The following is a 16,231-nucleotide window of genomic DNA, read 5'->3' as shown; positions in this document are numbered from 1 at the left end:
GCAGGTTAGGGTTGCACTGGCGTTATTCTGGTGTTGGGGCACAGCACATGGTATGCCATGAACTGACAGAAGCGTGTCCTTGTACCTCTCCCCGCTTCTCCCCCCCCCCCTCCTCACAGACATGAACCTTCCCAACAGCTCCAGCGTGGAGCTGGAGGTGACCCCCCCTATGAACGGCACAGCGGGACAGGACACGGTAAGGAGCTTTTATTTTTATTTATTTATTTTTTTTAAGTGGCTGTCTATATTGGGGCTGGCCAACCCTGTTCCAGGAGATCTACCGTCCCGTAGGTTTTTATTTCAACCCTAGCCTGGTCCTGGGGTTCACAAACTGTGGGATCTGTATCCTAAATCGCTGCACGGGAGTGATGTCACTGTAAGGAGAAATGACCTCCCAGTTAACCCCAAGTGACTCTTTTATGTTTCCTGCTGACCCCCCAAAACAACGAGAAGGTGTTTTGTTCTGTGTTCGGACCGGCGGTAAATTTGTCACACCTTCCACAGAGACTTTAAAAAAAAAGTAAAATAATTTCATTGGATATTAATGAGGTCATTTACAATCCATCAATCTCAATGGCGCTCACCGGCCTCTCTGAGAGAACAAGTATGTGTTGAGCACTTTTGGGCACCCGTCCCAGGGGTGCTTCCTGACCTGCCCCATGGCCGCTCGATCTCCAGGGGTCTGATGTGTACCCCCGCATGATCAAACACTCAATTAACCGTGCCGGGGGGGTGCAGCGCCTTATTTTGGGGGGGGATTTTTAAAATGTCACTCGCTGTGGTTGAGTGCCTCTCCTATTAAACGCTGTGTTCTTCTGGTGTGACAGATGGAACACAGTGTTAACAGTGAATACGTAATGAGGAAGGCAGCCAATCAGTGCATTCAATGCTGGTGTTCTCTTTGGAAGGTCACTCTGGATGAGTAATGAAATGTAATTTAATGTAAAGTAACCGAGGCTCATCATTTACCTACAGAATATTATTCAGTGCTGTTTTAAACCTGCACTTGATCAACCCAAGGGTGTTCGCCTCCACTGCATGGTCTGGAAAACAAAAAAAAGTATAGAAATTGTACTTCTGTATATCCATGTGGAATTTACCTTCCACATATTTCTGCATATTTTACATTGCTGACAGAGCTCTCTTGGAAAATTTTTTTAAAGTTTCCTTTTTTTGTTAATCCCATTTAATGATTAAAACAAAAAGAAAAATTAACTGATTTAAAATCCTGGCCGCTTTGAAGCAGGGCCTGGAGCCAACTGCCCAATGAGGGGGCCTGTGGAGAGAGTCCAATGAGGAGCCCCCCCCCCCCCCCCCCAAAAAAAAAAAAAAACTGAGAAAAACAAAAACTGCCCTCTCTTTTACCACCCTGCCCCTCACACACTGGCACACAAGCCATGAGGGTGGCAGATGGGCCGTCCCGAGTTAAGTGCCCTCTCAAAGTCAGACTGGGGGGGGGGTGTCGGGGGTAGGGGGGTGGGAGTGGGGGGGGGCCTGCAGAGTTTATGGTTTGAAGGGCATGGGTTGGCCAAGGTGCCAGCAGGGAGTCTGGTGTTTGCGGGCCAAATGGGCCGGTACAGCTGTGGGGAGAGCACACAGCTCACTGAGCTACGCGACCTACGCCAAGGCTGGCGTTAGCACGTTAGCGGGAAGCCTGGAGTATCTCTGCTAACAGTCTGAGCACACAGCTCACTGAGCTATGCGACCTATGCCAAGACGAGCGTTAGCACGTTAGCGGGAAGCCTGGAGTATCTCTGCTAACAGTCTGAGCGCACAGCTCACTGAACTACGCAACCTACACCAAGAGTAGCATTAGCACGTTAGCAGGAAGTCTGTAGTATCTTTGCTAAGTCTGCCGCTAAGGTGAGGGGGAGGGGGGAGGGGGAAGGGAGGAAAGGTAACTTAAAGGCTTTAGTTCCCACCAAAACTGCAGCCCCGGAATGGTAACGAGCTGTTAATTATCCCCAATTAGGCACTTTACGTCTCTGTCGAGTTCCGTGACTTCCCCTCTAAGGCCAAATTATGTCACAATTAGCAAAGCTGTGCACGCCATGAAGAATAAATGTCTCATGTTCACATCCAAAGACTTCTGGATGAGCCTAAATTGCTTTTGTGTTCTGTAAGGTGCTAAAGTACAAGTGATTCATTAGGAAAGAAATTACGTTATTTACATTTTTCAGACAATCAAGATGAGTCACGCTGCATTATGTTAATTAACGTGAGGACAGATACGGGAGCACGTAGAAAGCTTTTTGAAACAACTGTAATTACTCAAGACATTTTCTCTAAAAAAAACATCACACCCAGCGGGCTCCCAGTACAGAGCTTTAAAACCACGGGGTTATGCAAGGCCAAGCATCAAACTTTTCTGTTCACTTAAGTGCTCCAGTTGGGAGACTAAAAATGAGGCTGTGATCCAGGCACTGGTGTCAATGAGAAAACTAAATCAAGAGCTTTGCCCCAGGACCAAGTTTGAGAACCTCTGAGTTCAGAAAAAAAGGATGTTTTTCTGAAAGCTACATTAATAATTCTTTTTTTAAAGAGGGATATTCAGTATTTCATATTTTTGTTTTCCAGTGATTAGTGCAGTGAGCACATTCCTTGGTACTATTTAGACGCACAGCCGGCTCAAGTATTTTGGTGGCCTTAAATACAGGAAGTAACCAGGGGCAACCGATCACGGACTGGGAAGGGGACGGGGTGTTTGGCAGAAGCAGTGGCGGACCGAAAATGCTATTCCCTCAACACAATAAATAAAAACAAACAAAAAACATTTTAAGACCTCAGATGTGGCCTCGTTCGTGGTCGTGACCCTAAACGACCGCGCAGACAGTCTGTTTGAGTCGGCAGCCTGTTGAGACACGTCAGAACCGCGACCGTGCCCAGGCCTGAGTCTGCACTGTGTTAGCACACGTCCCACTGCTGACAGGGCGGTGCATTCTGGGGAGGGATCTGCTTTGTGCACACACAGGAGCGATACGCCTTGTTTCTGCATCGTTTCATCTGTAATACGTGGGAAATGATTAAAAGTGTTAAGTGTTAAAGAGAAACCGGATCCCCTGAGAAAAAATAGTACACAGATGTGGTTTGTAAAATAGTTTCCCTGTGACCCCTATGTGACTTAGATACCCCCGAGCGTTGTCTTTCTGTGTTATTAACTCTTTAAGATGTGCGATCACAAATATGTGATTAGAATGTTCTTAACCGAACATTCCAATGCTGATGTCACAGTCGCTGCTGGCGACTGAAGGCAGTGGAGTTCTAGAACACTGACCCGCTCCTCCATCAGGCTAAAGCAGAACAGGGGTAACGGTATGGCTAATTCTAGTACCGTTGTCTGAGTTGGTGGCCTTTTGAGGGGGGGGGGGGGGCAGGTCCTGGCTGCTCTTGAGTGGAAACCAAAACCTTTCACTGAGTTCATTGGTCACCAGGGCTGGTGCTGACTGCTGCTGTGGCGTACTCCAGAAGCTGCGTCACATTAATTGTTGAGTTCTCAAAGGACTCTGCTGCTCTGGAAACTTCCATTGGGAGGTTTCTAGCCTTTCTTTTTTTTTTTAAGCGGGAGTTAAGCAGGAGCTGGACAGTCTTCTGTGGTGGAGGAAGGGGGGGGGGGTGCTGATGTCACATGCCAGTGCTTTCATTACCCCAACCCTGCTCTTAAAAAAATTAAATAATGAAATCCTAACAGTGGTACAGCTTAGGCACTCAGCTGGAGAGAGTGTTGGAGAGCAGTTCAGTGCCATGCCTGTGAAGCTGAGGGGTGAATTTTTTGTTCGGATACAGCACCAAACTTCTTCTTTTTCTTAACTTCTTTTCAGTTCGATTCAGTTCAAACAGTGGAGTGCAAACCAGAATCCAATTTATGAGTGCGAATTGGAATTACTTCTCCAAACGCTCTCCACAGCAATGACATTTGAGCAGCTGTTTTTAAAAAAAAAAGGTTTTTTCAAAATTCTACATCAGAGTTCTAGAACTCCGCTGCTTTCAGTTGCCGGCGGTGACTGTGACATCAGCATTAGAATGTTCCGTTAGTGTTCCAATCACGTATTTGTGCTCTCACTCCTTGAAGGTTCACAAGTGCCTGGCGAGTTCTCCGCACATTTTTAACAGTGAACTGCGCGGCGTGTGCCGCAGCCCGCTCCCCAGGCTGGACCCGTTCAGAGCCCCTCCAATTAGAGGTCCCGAGGAGCGTAGGCAGCTTCCTGTGACATCACAGAACGCCGAGCCTGTTTTCCCTCCGCTTCCTCCCCTCGCTGGGCTTGCTCCTGTCCTTTCCCGCGTGGGCCCGCCGTCTCCCGCTGTGCGCTCGGCGCTAGGAGACGAGACGCTCTGATTGGTGGTTCCTGCTATAATTGGCTTGTAACACCTGTGGTGACACAGTGGAGGCAGGTATACGGGACCGCTATCAGCATTCGACAGCAGTTCACTAATGAAGGCGGCACGTCACGGGCTTTTTATTCTCATCTTAATTAAATACGCAGACTGCGGGTCCTTTCTGCATGTAATTATGTACGAAATATAAATATTGAATTTAGATTTTTTTTTTTTGTCATTTACTATGCTCTGTAGCGACATTGGATTTCTAGGGTGACGTATAAAGGCTGAAGTTGATGTGTAATGTTTCTTTGTTTTTTTTGAGAAATGGAACTGGTTTTGATTGACACGAGGTCTCCTCTGGTTCGATGCCCTGACTCCGCCCGTGCAGAAAGGTTAAGTGAGAGAGGGAGAGGTGAGTCCCCCCTGTGCTCTGGGGAACGGCCGGGGCTAGCGCGCGCTCATTAGCGTCTCCCGCGAGTGTCGGAGCCGGGGAAAGGCCATGTCCGTCACGCCTGGGAGTCTCCGTGGGTCCGTCCGTCAGCCCGTCCTTCAGGAGTTAACCTTTCCTTACCGCCGGGGTGAGGACGGCTGACATTTCTCCCACGGGAACTCTTTAACGACCTTCTGCGGCTTTAAACTGGGGGGGGTGGAGTGGGGGGGGGGGGGGCGTCTGCGGACCTGCAAAGATGCGGTGGTGGAGATGCGGGTGTCGCCCCAGCAGCGGTCCAGAGGAGCGAGGTTCTGGCGGTTGCCTGGATACCAGCGTCCCTCGACGACGCGGTTACCGGCGTCCTCTTTTCCCCTTTCTCTCCTGGGGGGGGGGGGAGGGGGGGGGGGGAGGCGGAGGCCTGGCTTTACCTCAGCCTTTCTCTCGGCTGCTGGCTAAGCTTACCTCTCGGCTCAGAGCGGAGATGGAGAGGTCTGCCAGAAGGGGGCGCCGGTCCGATCTGAGAGGAGAGGAGAGGTCGGGGAGAGAGAGAGCGTCCGCTGACACACGGGTCAGCCCTTACCTGTCCGTGTCCTGACCGAATCCGTTATGAGCTGAGAGGGCAAAACTGATCCTAGATCAGCACTCCTACTCCGAGACGTGCTATTAATGCAGGGCTAAATGACTCCGGTATATTGACTGCCAGACACGCAGCCCAGTCTATTTTCCAGCGCACGGCTAGTCGGGTGAAACGCGGGACTATTTATGGACTGGTGTCAGGTGTTCTACCCCCCCCCCCGTTGCTGTGGCAACCGATGCCATCCAATTTGAGGGTGGAGGAATCTCAGTCTGGCTCTTTAATTGTGTTCCCGCACCCTGGTAAGGTACGCAAATGCATTGCTCCCGCGTTCGTACCTAAGCGTGCTCGCCGTGTCCCGCGGACAGAGGTGCACTCTGGGATTGCATGAACCACATGAGGCCACAGATTCTCCATTTGCTGAGCTGACATTCAGCCATAGATTATATCGACCCACCAGACGCTCAGCTTGTGTGGTCTGCATTGAAAGTTCTGCCACCAGACGCTCAGCTTGTATGGACTACATTGGAAAGTTCTGCCACCAGACGCTCAGCTTGTCTAGACTGCAAGTTCTGTCTCCCCATCTTTAAAGCCAAAGCATTCCTATCTGATGCATCTTCATTAAGGGGCCATGACCAAATACATTACTATGGGCAATGGAAGCTCTGCATTGCAGTATACCAGCAGAAACCCTCCGATATTTCACGGCCAGAAGCAGCGAGGACGTAACGAAGGCGAGAGCAGAGTGTCAGGCGGTTCTGTGTAGTGTGTGAGTCAGCTGACCTTAGCATGTTTTGTGACAGAGCTAATCGTGTTCATGACAAAGCGCGTCCAGACAACATCTAAAGCCGTCACACAGCACGCTGGCTGTCTCCCGATTCTCCGCTGACATCCATACCTCTGCCTTTCCTTTCAGAGCGAAGATGACACGATATGCGTTTCCAGTCTTCCCATCCTTTTTTTTCTCCGGGTTGATTTTGCCTCCATTAAGCAGATCTCATTTGATTTTCAGAATGATGACAGGATGACAAATTTTTTGGGTTGGGATTGGTGTGAGGGGAAAACTCACATTTAAAATGTGCTGTCAAGACACGCCAGGAAATGACTGTGTGTGTTTGGGTCTGTGCCTGTGTGTGTGCGTGCGTGTGTGTGTGTGTCTGGATCTGTGTGTATGTGTGTGTGTGTGTACGTCTACAGAGTGAGGAGGACGAGGATGAAGACCAGCCCCTCAGCTTGGCCTGGCCAGAGACGCCTCGTAAACGCATCACCTACCTTCTGATCCTGCCCATTGTGTTCCCCCTGTGGCTCACCCTGCCGGACGTCCGGAAAGAAGTGAGCGCACCGATCTTTCACAGACTTACGTTTTCACAGACTGGCCTTTTCACAGACACTATTCTATCACAGACTCCCACATTCACAGACCCCCTCTTTCACAGACTGAACCTTTCACAGACTGCCTCCTTCACAGAATATCCTTTCACAGACACACCCTTTCACAGACTGGTCTTTTCACAGTTTCTATCTTTCACAGAATGTATTTTTCACAGACGGGCCTTTTCACAGACTCCTTCTTTCACAGACTGCCCTTTTCACAGACTGCCCTGTTCACAGACTCCTTCTTTCACAGACTGTCCTTTTCACAGACGGGCCTTTTCACAGACTCCTTCTTTCACAGAATGTCCTTTTCCCAGACGGGTCTTTCACAGACTGGCCTTTCACAGAATGACCTTCTTACAGACTGGCCTTTTCACAGATTCACTCTTTCACAGACTGGCCTTTTCACAGACTTGTCTTTCACAGACTTCCCTTTTCACAGACTGGGCCTTTCACAGACTCCCTCTTTCACAAACTGCTGCTTTCACAGACTGATTAACATTAATCATTTGTGGCAGGCCCTCACTGCTATGGTGCAGTAATTCAGTATTGTTCCACCATGTGGATGTCTCCAGCAGGTCCTATTGTCTGAATGGAAGTGACATTTCACTTATTAAACAAAGCTGGCCGAACCAGAAATTAATATTTGTTCAACAGGGAGCGTGAGATTGCAGAGTCTGTTAAGCCAATGAATAATTCTCCATACAAATGTCAACAGGAATCCTTCTATTTGCTAGCTGGCACTGCATAATTATAAACTTTAAGTCATAATTCATGAAACAGAGCACAGGTCTATGCAGTAGGTCTCCAAATCACCAACTGAACACGGATCCAGGGCTCATAATTAATTTGTCTCGGGTCATTAAATTTGCTTTATATTACCTTTACATTTGTTTAGCAATTAGCTTTTCCACAGTGAGTTACAATGCAAAGGAGCAAACATGCCTCCATGTTAATTATAGGTGCGATGCTGATATAGACCAAGCTAACAGTTCTGTTTAGCAATGTTGAGTGTGCATAACTACAGACAGTGCTAATGTAGCCAGGAACCAGGACACACTTGCCGTACATACATAAAATAACATTAGTGATAGTACTACTAGTAGCATAGTAATTAACAGTATTTAGGGAGTAATGTCATGAATAGACAGGGTTAGCAACAGTCCTTGATCAAGAGACAGTGTATCTGTGAAATAGCTGAAGCGCTAATGTCGGTGGGTGTCAGATGCGCAGTAGAGTTCACAGAAGCAGTTGAACTAGAAAGCGCTTTCGTGGGCATTTACCCATAATGCCGTGCACTCGAGAGAAGTGGGGATTTGTATTGAACGTTCGCGTTTGACGAGCACAACGCAGAGACAGCTGCAGGTTCTCGTGGCAGCTGTGTGCTACGCCACTTAGCCTGAATCGCTTTAAAAATATTCAGCAGTATAAATGGCTTGCGTGTAAAAAAAAACAAAAAAAAAACGTAAGCTGTTTAAGACACTCTGGAGAAGAACATCTGTTAGGTGCCTGAAATGTAAATATAAATGTGAGGCGCTCTTCTTAGTGGAGGGATACGTTTTAAAAGCCTTCATTTAATTGGCAAAATCTTGTTGGAAAAGTTTCAAATCAAGGGACGTCCATAAGAAAGGTTGTTTTTACAGAGTGGGTAGTAATTTCCCTGCTCTTGATAGTCCATGAACATGAGGGTACTGTGTTTTTGACTTTTCTGACATGGATTTGTAAGCTTATAGAGGGTCTTTCGATGTACACACCAGCTCTAAGAAGATAATTCCCTCCTGTCTGGAACACAGACTGAAATGGCCAATCAGAACTCACTAACAAACCCATCGCGCTGGTTATTTTTTGTGTAAAGGCTACTGTTAATGTTAGCTTTTTTTTTTTTTTTTTAACCTTGCAGTTTCAGTAAGAGTCCTTGGGGTGGTGGGGGGCGGGATTCTTCTGCTATTGTTTTTCCAGAAATCCAGAAGGTTCTTCCCCGTCACTTTCCTCGGCGCCATCTCCTGGATCGCGGCGTTTTCTTACCTCATGGTGTGGTGGGCGCATCAGGTAACCGTCCTTCCGAAACCCCCGGAGGTTAGAGAGGTTTCCCACAATGCCGAGGGCCGTGTAGAAGCCTCTGGATGTTTGAGAGGTTTCCCACAATGCCGAGGGTCGTGTAGAAGCCTCTGGATGTTTGAGAGGTTTCCCACAATGCCGAGGGTCGTGTAGAAACGTTGAATGCTTTAAGGAGAGAACGGGCATTCGGTTCAGGGGCAAGGATCTGCTGTATTAATGTGGCTGTCCCTGGTGTTCTGTCAAAGAGAAGTCCCTTCGGAATGTGTAGCATTGCATAAGCATGAGAGAGCAAGGGCCTCTGGTCACCCACAGAGATTTCGATTAGCACCACATCGACTGCGGTCCTGTCCAATGCACGTGTCCGTGAAAATCATCTTAGTTTAAGACCAGAGCCTTTGGCCCTCTGATTGTGACTGTATAACTGCCTGTCGGTTGTTAAATGCCACGCTGCATCACTTAACCAATCATGCCTGGCCCGGGCATAAAGCGTCCAATGAACTTGAGCCAAACGAAACGAAATAACCAAACAAAATCAGCCAGGTGAAAGGAAAGGAAAGGTTGCACCGTGCTTCGGTGCATTGTTTTTTGTGTTTTTTTTTAAACTCTGTTTTCTAGAAATAAATTAAAAGAAACTCTTTTAACCCCCCACCCCTACCCCTCGACAGGTAGGAGAAACCATTGGGATTTCGGAAGAGATCATGGGACTGACCATATTAGCAGCCGGGACCTCCATCCCAGACCTGATCACCAGCGTCATCGTGGCCCGGAAGGGGCTGGGGGACATGGCCGTGTCCAGTTCTGTGGGGTCCAACATCTTTGACATCACAGTAGGGTACGTGTGACACCCCCACCCTGTCCCCCCAAAAGGAATGGAGTAAACCAGCGGAGGATGGGCTCCCCCTCAAGGGCCGAGCTCCTCTCGAGATCTCTTCCCATCGGGGAGTTCTTTCTCGCCACTGTTTGAGGGTTTTTCTCCCCACTGGGAGTTTTTTTAACCTCATGTGCTTGCTGTTTGGGGGTTCAGGCCTGGTTTTTGCTCTGTTTTTTTCTTTCACTGTAAAGTATCTTTGTGATGGTTCTCTATAAAAAAAGCACTACACTATACAATACTATTGAATTGAATATACTGCCAGTGCATTGTAAATGAGAAACAATAATGATATTTTGTATCGGTTCATTTAAAAAAAAAAAGTATTTTGAAACATATGAACGCAGGAATAATTTTTATGTTTGTCCATGGTTTAATGGTCCAATTGTTAAGAGAACTACGTTCAGTAAAATATTAGCGTATCACAGGAGGATCATCATAATGTTCCTGTATTTGTCTCATGGGTCTGTCTAAACTGTATGTGAAAAACAGGGCCTAACAAACCAACATTTGCATACAAAATATTTATGTGTTCTCTCTCTGCATTTTCCAGAACTTTCGGTAAACGTGATCTCACCGAATCCTATTTCTGTCCCCGTTCCCCTCTCAGCTTGCCGTTTCCGTGGTTACTCTACTCCCTCACGCACGAGCTGAAGCCGGTGACGGTGAGCAGCAACGGCCTGTTCTGCGCCATCGTGCTGCTCTTCCTCATGCTCATCTTCGTCATCATCTCCATCGCCTCCTGCAAGTGGCGGATGAGCAAGCTGCTGGGGCTGATCATGTTCCTGCTCTACTTCATCTTCCTGGTCATCTCCGTGATGCTGGAGGACAAGGTCCTGGTGTGTCCCGTCTCCATCTGAGGCATCCGCCCCTCCTCCGCGGTCCGGACACCCTCGCGCGGGACGGGGAGACGGGGTGGGGTGGGGCGGGGTGAAGGGAGGGGTGGAGGGAGAGAGGAAGGGGGCAGGAGGCTTGGCTTTTAGGGGAGAAGAGAATCAGGAGGTCAGGCCTGGTTTGGTTTGGACCCCAAGGCGCCGAGACGGATGTCAGGACTTTGGGGTCTGATGGGGAATCAGGGCTTTTTGATTGGGGGGGGGGGTTGGATTTGGGGGGCTGACAGTGAATCAGGGCCTTTTTGATGGGGGGGGGGGGGGGGTTGGATTTGGGGGCTGACAGTGAATCAGGGCCTTTTTGATGGGGGAGGGGGGGGGATTTTGGGGGCTGACGGCAAATCAGGGCCTTTTTGATGGGGGGGTTGGATTTGGGGGGCTGACAGTGAATCAGGGCCTTTTTGATGGGGGGGGGTGCGGATTTGGGGGGCTGATGGTGAATCAGGGCCTTTTTGATGGTGGGGGGGATTTAGGGGTCTGATGGGGAATCAGGGCTTTTTTGATGGGGGGGGGATTTAGGGGGCTGATGGGGAATCAGGGCCTTTTTGATGGATGGCCACATTAAGCTTGGCCTATTGTTTGTTTTTTTGGCTGTTGTTTTTATTTTATTTTTTCACCTGGCTGACTGATGGGCTGTGTGGTATTAGCACTTGTACAGACTGAGCTCAAGGGCTCTGGCCCCTCCCCCCATCTGGGAGCCTTGAGGTCGTGCGAGGAGAGAGAGAGAGAGAGACAGTCTAAAGCTGCCCTTCGAGACCTCAGGTGCACTCTGTAAGGATCTGACGCCTGGATCCAGCTGAATGAGCTTTCAGGGACAAGCCCCGGCGTAGCTTTCCAAGACAACCGGCATCGTGATGATTTCACCACACGGCCTTTACCCCCCCTGCGCGAACCGGACCTGCCCGCACCAATGTGCACCCGAGCAGGAGGATTCTGGGTAGGAACGATGTCGGTTCCGCACAGACTCATCGCCGTGGCGGGAGGAAGAGCAGGACTTTTAGCACTTTTGACGCGCGGCCCTGGACGCTCGGCTGTAAGCGGATTACTTAGCGCTTAGCTGGCCGTCAGTTTGGAACGACCGGCGGGCGACTCTGGCAAGATGGAACCTGGAAACTTGACCCTTCTGTCGGGGCGACGCTAGACGGTGGATAAACAGATTATCAAAGCTGCTCTGGGGATCACCAAGGAATTATGGGTATGGTAGGGTGACGCCTAACGTAACGGGTGATGCCTTCGTTTACTCTGCGCTTGATGACGGTCCGAAGCTAGCTTCCCTCGCTGCTTACTGGAAGCAGCTAGGTGTTCTTTCATTTTCCGCTGCTTCCATGACGGTGGCTAAGATTAGTCGTAGCCGTGATAGTTTTATTGCTGTCCATCTCACCTCTCCTGATAGACTGCTCACACATTCAGGCTGTACAGAGCGTTCAGTGTTCTCTATATTTAAGCGGGGGATGTAAACAATGATAGAGATGAGCCTGTATAAACAGAGAGATAGCGCTAGGATTTTGTTACCACGGGTACAACAAAATATGTGTAGCTTCCATTTGTATTATGCTGTGTTTCAGAGGCAACAAGCACATGCAGAATCACACGTTCCTGATAAATATTTCAGCGCGTCAGAGCAGCGAAACAACGCCTGCCATTTGAAAGAATGTTACTGATCAAATCAATCGCTGTCATTATCAAGCTATTTTTGTATACATTTCAGGGTCAGTAATAATAATAATAATAATAGTAATAAGGGGATGTGTTGTATGTCCCTTTTGTCTGTGACTATGAATGGACGGGTTACAGGCAAACACATCAACATTTCTCAGCCTAGCTATGCCTCTCATTTTCCCATTACAAATAGACTCCTGGGTATGTCAGGTACACATGTAGAAAACCCCATTTATATTGATGTGTGTGTCTGTTTTCAAATGAAAGATGCTATTGTTGTCCATATGTGCATATACAAACACCTGCACATGTTGATGTCAGAATAAATAAGCATATACTTGATAAAAGAAGCATACTGATAACTAGGAATAGTATTTTCATGGCTGTTGTGCATTGCTGGTTTTGCAATATGTCTTCTATATATTTTATATTGGGGTGCAAATAGGATTCCCCCCCCCCCACTGGGTGCAAATGTCTTTCCCATAATCCTCAATCCCCACCTTAGCCACCAGGAATGTAGATTCCAGAGCACCATTAGCAACAGTAGGACCTGTACGGTCATTGGCTAACAGTCCACCAATCAGTGCTGTCGTCTGGGCACTCTGTACTCTTGTCACTCTGAATATGTGCACGTTGAGCCATTCTTTTAGGGTACAGTATGGCCATCTAGGGTTCAACCTTCTCTGGGGGGGATAAGAAAAACAGACAACAGAGTTAGCAATTAGCATCTTCTGCCCGCTCCAATCAGAAGCTGTACCCCAAAAGGATGTGAGTATACATGTAAGTGCACCTGTGTCCCAGAACCTTTGTGCACACAGAAACTGTAAATTACTCTTATAAGTATATAACTTTCTATGTGTATTACAGTTGAGAAACAAAATGGATGTGTTGGGCTTGGTTATTCCCAAGAAAAGCAGGGCGTGAACACCGTGCTTAATTTGCGTTTATTTAAATGACTTATTTTGCTTTTGTAAATAGAAATATATAAATGAGATATTTAAAAATTGGAAATGTAAAGAAATGAAACCTGTTGAATGTAACCAACACTAACATCCTCCTTTCTCCATGTTTCTGCTCTTGCTTTGATTATTTATTTTTTGTTTTTAACAGAAGGAAAAAAGGCATCTAGAAAGCTGTATTATGAACACAAAACAGTCCCTCACACTGCTACCTGCCTTGGATGGAAAATATAAGAGAAACCTTTAATATTCTATATTAATATTCTATATATACGTACGCACTTTAATACTGAAGGCCTGAACTGAATTCAGTGGAAATTATAATACCTCATAATCGTTCCAGCAACGGAGACACATCCTCTAAGCTTTATTTATTTATTTATTTATTTATTTTATTTATTTAGTGCATTTTACGTTTCCTTGCTGCCAGAAATCAGTGTACTGCCCTTACGGTTGGTAAACCGTTACTACGTCAGTGCAGTATGTTATCACACTGGTTCTAAAGTTTGGAAAACCGTTAATACCCCTCTTCAGCACATCACATTATCATGCTGGCACTGAGGCATGTTATGCCCCTTATGCCCCTTTTAAATTTTTTGTTAGAAGACTGACGCTTTTTCAGTCTTGTTTGTATTGTGCAATGGGGAAGGGGTGGAGGGTGGGTTGTCAAGTTGTCATGGCGATGTGTGCAGGGTGGGGCAGTCACATGGGCCGCCTCTGCAACCTCCCCCTTCCTTTGTGGTACTTTCGAACCTTTGTGCCACCCTAGTCGCGGACCAGGGGTGGGGGGAGGGGTAGGTAGCGATCGCGAACTGGGGGTTAGGTGCAGTTTACGATTGCGACCGCGCAGGTAAGTGGGTGGGGTGGGGGAGCGTGGGGGTTTAGGGAAGGTAGCGATGGCGTATTGGGGTTGGGTGTAGTTTGCGATTGCAGACCGGGGGGGGGGGGTGGGATGTCGCCATACTATCATGACGCCACACGGCGTTCTACCCCCCCCCCCATATGATGGCGCCAAGGCAGCCACCTATACCGCCAGTCCTGTCCGCCGCCCCAGTGTCAGGGGCGCCCCGCCAGGCGAACGCGGCCCGTGATCACGCACACGCGTGTGCACTTTAAATCATACGCTCGTTTTTTTTTATCAGGGAGCCGCAAATGGGTCTGAATTCCGGTGTGTGATTATGAGGCGACGGCCTCGTGTGCAGGAGGGGGGGGGGTGGACGGGGGTGGGGGTGAGGAGACTGAGAGAGGAGCGCTGCTCTTATCGCCGCTTATTTACGCTTAAACACGGGCAGGCGAGCTCGTCCGCTGAGCCGCGGTATAGCAGAGGATCCATTGTGAAAACCATTTTAAACTACAACTTATTCTAAAGAGGCAAAAATAAGTATATTGGTGGACTTTGTTACTACATTTATTATTCTTGCTCTGTTACAGTTTCCTCTCTTTCTTTCTTTCTCTCTCTCTCTCTCTCTCTCTCTGTGTTCACGTAAGATTTATTTTCAACCGTACGAATATACACACTCAACTGAACAATATAATCTCTTGTATACTTGAATCTAAATAAATGGTATTTCTTTATGTAAAAAAAAAAACGAAGTATGTAACACAATATGGAAATAAAGTTATTAAGATGTTATGCAAATTTGTTGGTTTCAATTGTACAAAAAAAGTTCGCAGTGGGAACATTTGCCAAGAAGCTGAAAAGGTAAGTCCAAGAAAACCATGCCAGCTTTAAAAAGAGGGTCTCACCTGTCAATCACGCCATTGCTCCTCCTCATTTTTCTCTGTTGTCCTCAAAACAGGGAGGGATTTGAGGCCACGCCCACTCTACTTTCTGCACCAATCGCAGACCATCCTCAGTTGCCCCACTTTCTTGTCAATAAAGCGCATCACAAAGTCCTGACATGAGCTATTGATTTATATAAATAAACTTTTGATTCTGCTGGCTTTCTGAATCTGTACAACTGTTCATCCAGACCTCTGATATTGTGTATTTAGCTAGTATTTAGCTCTGATGGAGATGGAGTACATTAGATCACTCTTGGACTGACATAGTCAAATAAATGCTGACAATTTGCCTATGCATTTACATTACTGGCATTTACCAAGCACTCTTGTCCAGAGTGACTTACACAGCTTGGGCATTTCTTACATAGTTATACATGGATATATACTGACGCTGCAGGTTAACAGCAGTGCCTTGATACAAAATGCCTGATAACGCACTAATATAGAGATCAGTCTGGATGAGAGACTGTGCTAATAGAGAGGTTATAAATGTATGTAATGCGCAAGCTAACTTCCTTCAGATGTGTCAGATCGATGAATAAGGCACAGTCTGACTTGTCAAAAAAAACCAAAACAAAACAAAACTAACAAACAAACAAAAAAACCCCAACAAAAATACATCCAATGTCGCATTGCTCTTGGGACAGACATTTACGACAGGGTGAATTTGTCACATGACCAGTGACCCCCCCACCCCTCCCTGACCCCCCGACCCCCCCGACCCCCCAGGTAAAGGACAGAACCGGAGCGCTAACAGCGCTAGCGGGCGGAAGCCCTCGTCTCCTGGGGGGCCGAGGCGGCCGGCGGTCCCCGGGGCGAGAAGCAGAGGCTCCTCGCGGCGGTGCCGGCCCGTGTGGCGCAGGCGGAGGTGTGACGCGCGCCAGCAGGGTTAAAAATAAAAGCCCTCAGCACTGTTCTCACGCCACGCTCTCCCCCCACAGGACTCTTATTTTGACAGTCTGAACTCCCGGTGCGGTGGTTATAGAATAGAGCATGTTATTGCTGTATATACAACGGCTGCGGTGTTCATTTCAGATCTATACGCAGTGTGGCAGGTGTGTGAGAGCAGGAGCTGGGCCTACATTCTAATCTTATATGCAATTAGCACCCCCCCCCACCATCCCCCTTAATTTCTTTAAAAACACAAATGTGGGGGGTTTTTTATAAATCATGTGAAGAATTATTCAGTGCAACGCTGTCTTTTAAAAATAATTTTGCCACAAGTTTTGGAGGGTCTAAACAGCCCCACGTCTCTCAAATGTCCCCCCACAATGCATTGCTCTTCAGTGCCTTCTGCTAGGAGGAGTGCTACAGGCC

General features: G+C 47.8%; 1 protein-coding gene across 8 annotated transcripts in view; it reads left to right on the top strand.

Annotated features, from left to right (window-relative positions):
• The window catches only part of LOC135255859 (sodium/potassium/calcium exchanger 2-like), a 58,330-nt gene extending 47,795 nt beyond the window's left edge, over positions 1 to 10,535 (top strand). For all 8 annotated transcript variants that reach the window (XM_064337584.1, XM_064337583.1, XM_064337590.1 and 5 more), the window contains 5 exons: positions 120 to 196; positions 6,519 to 6,653; positions 8,655 to 8,744; positions 9,419 to 9,585; positions 10,232 to 10,535. In XM_064337584.1, the coding sequence (XP_064193654.1) occupies positions 120 to 196; positions 6,519 to 6,653; positions 8,655 to 8,744; positions 9,419 to 9,585; positions 10,232 to 10,481 (719 nt within the window). In that variant the 3' untranslated portion in view covers positions 10,482 to 10,535. The remainder of the gene's footprint in view (positions 1 to 119; positions 197 to 6,518; positions 6,654 to 8,654; positions 8,745 to 9,418; positions 9,586 to 10,231) is intronic.
• Positions 10,536 to 16,231: the final 5,696 nt, after the last annotated feature.

This window comes from Anguilla rostrata, chromosome 5 (assembly GCF_018555375.3).
Source record: "Anguilla rostrata isolate EN2019 chromosome 5, ASM1855537v3, whole genome shotgun sequence".
NCBI lineage: Eukaryota > Metazoa > Chordata > Actinopteri > Anguilliformes > Anguillidae > Anguilla > Anguilla rostrata.
Note: the sequence above shows the minus strand (reverse complement) of the source record. Positions and strands in the feature narration are given on the sequence as shown.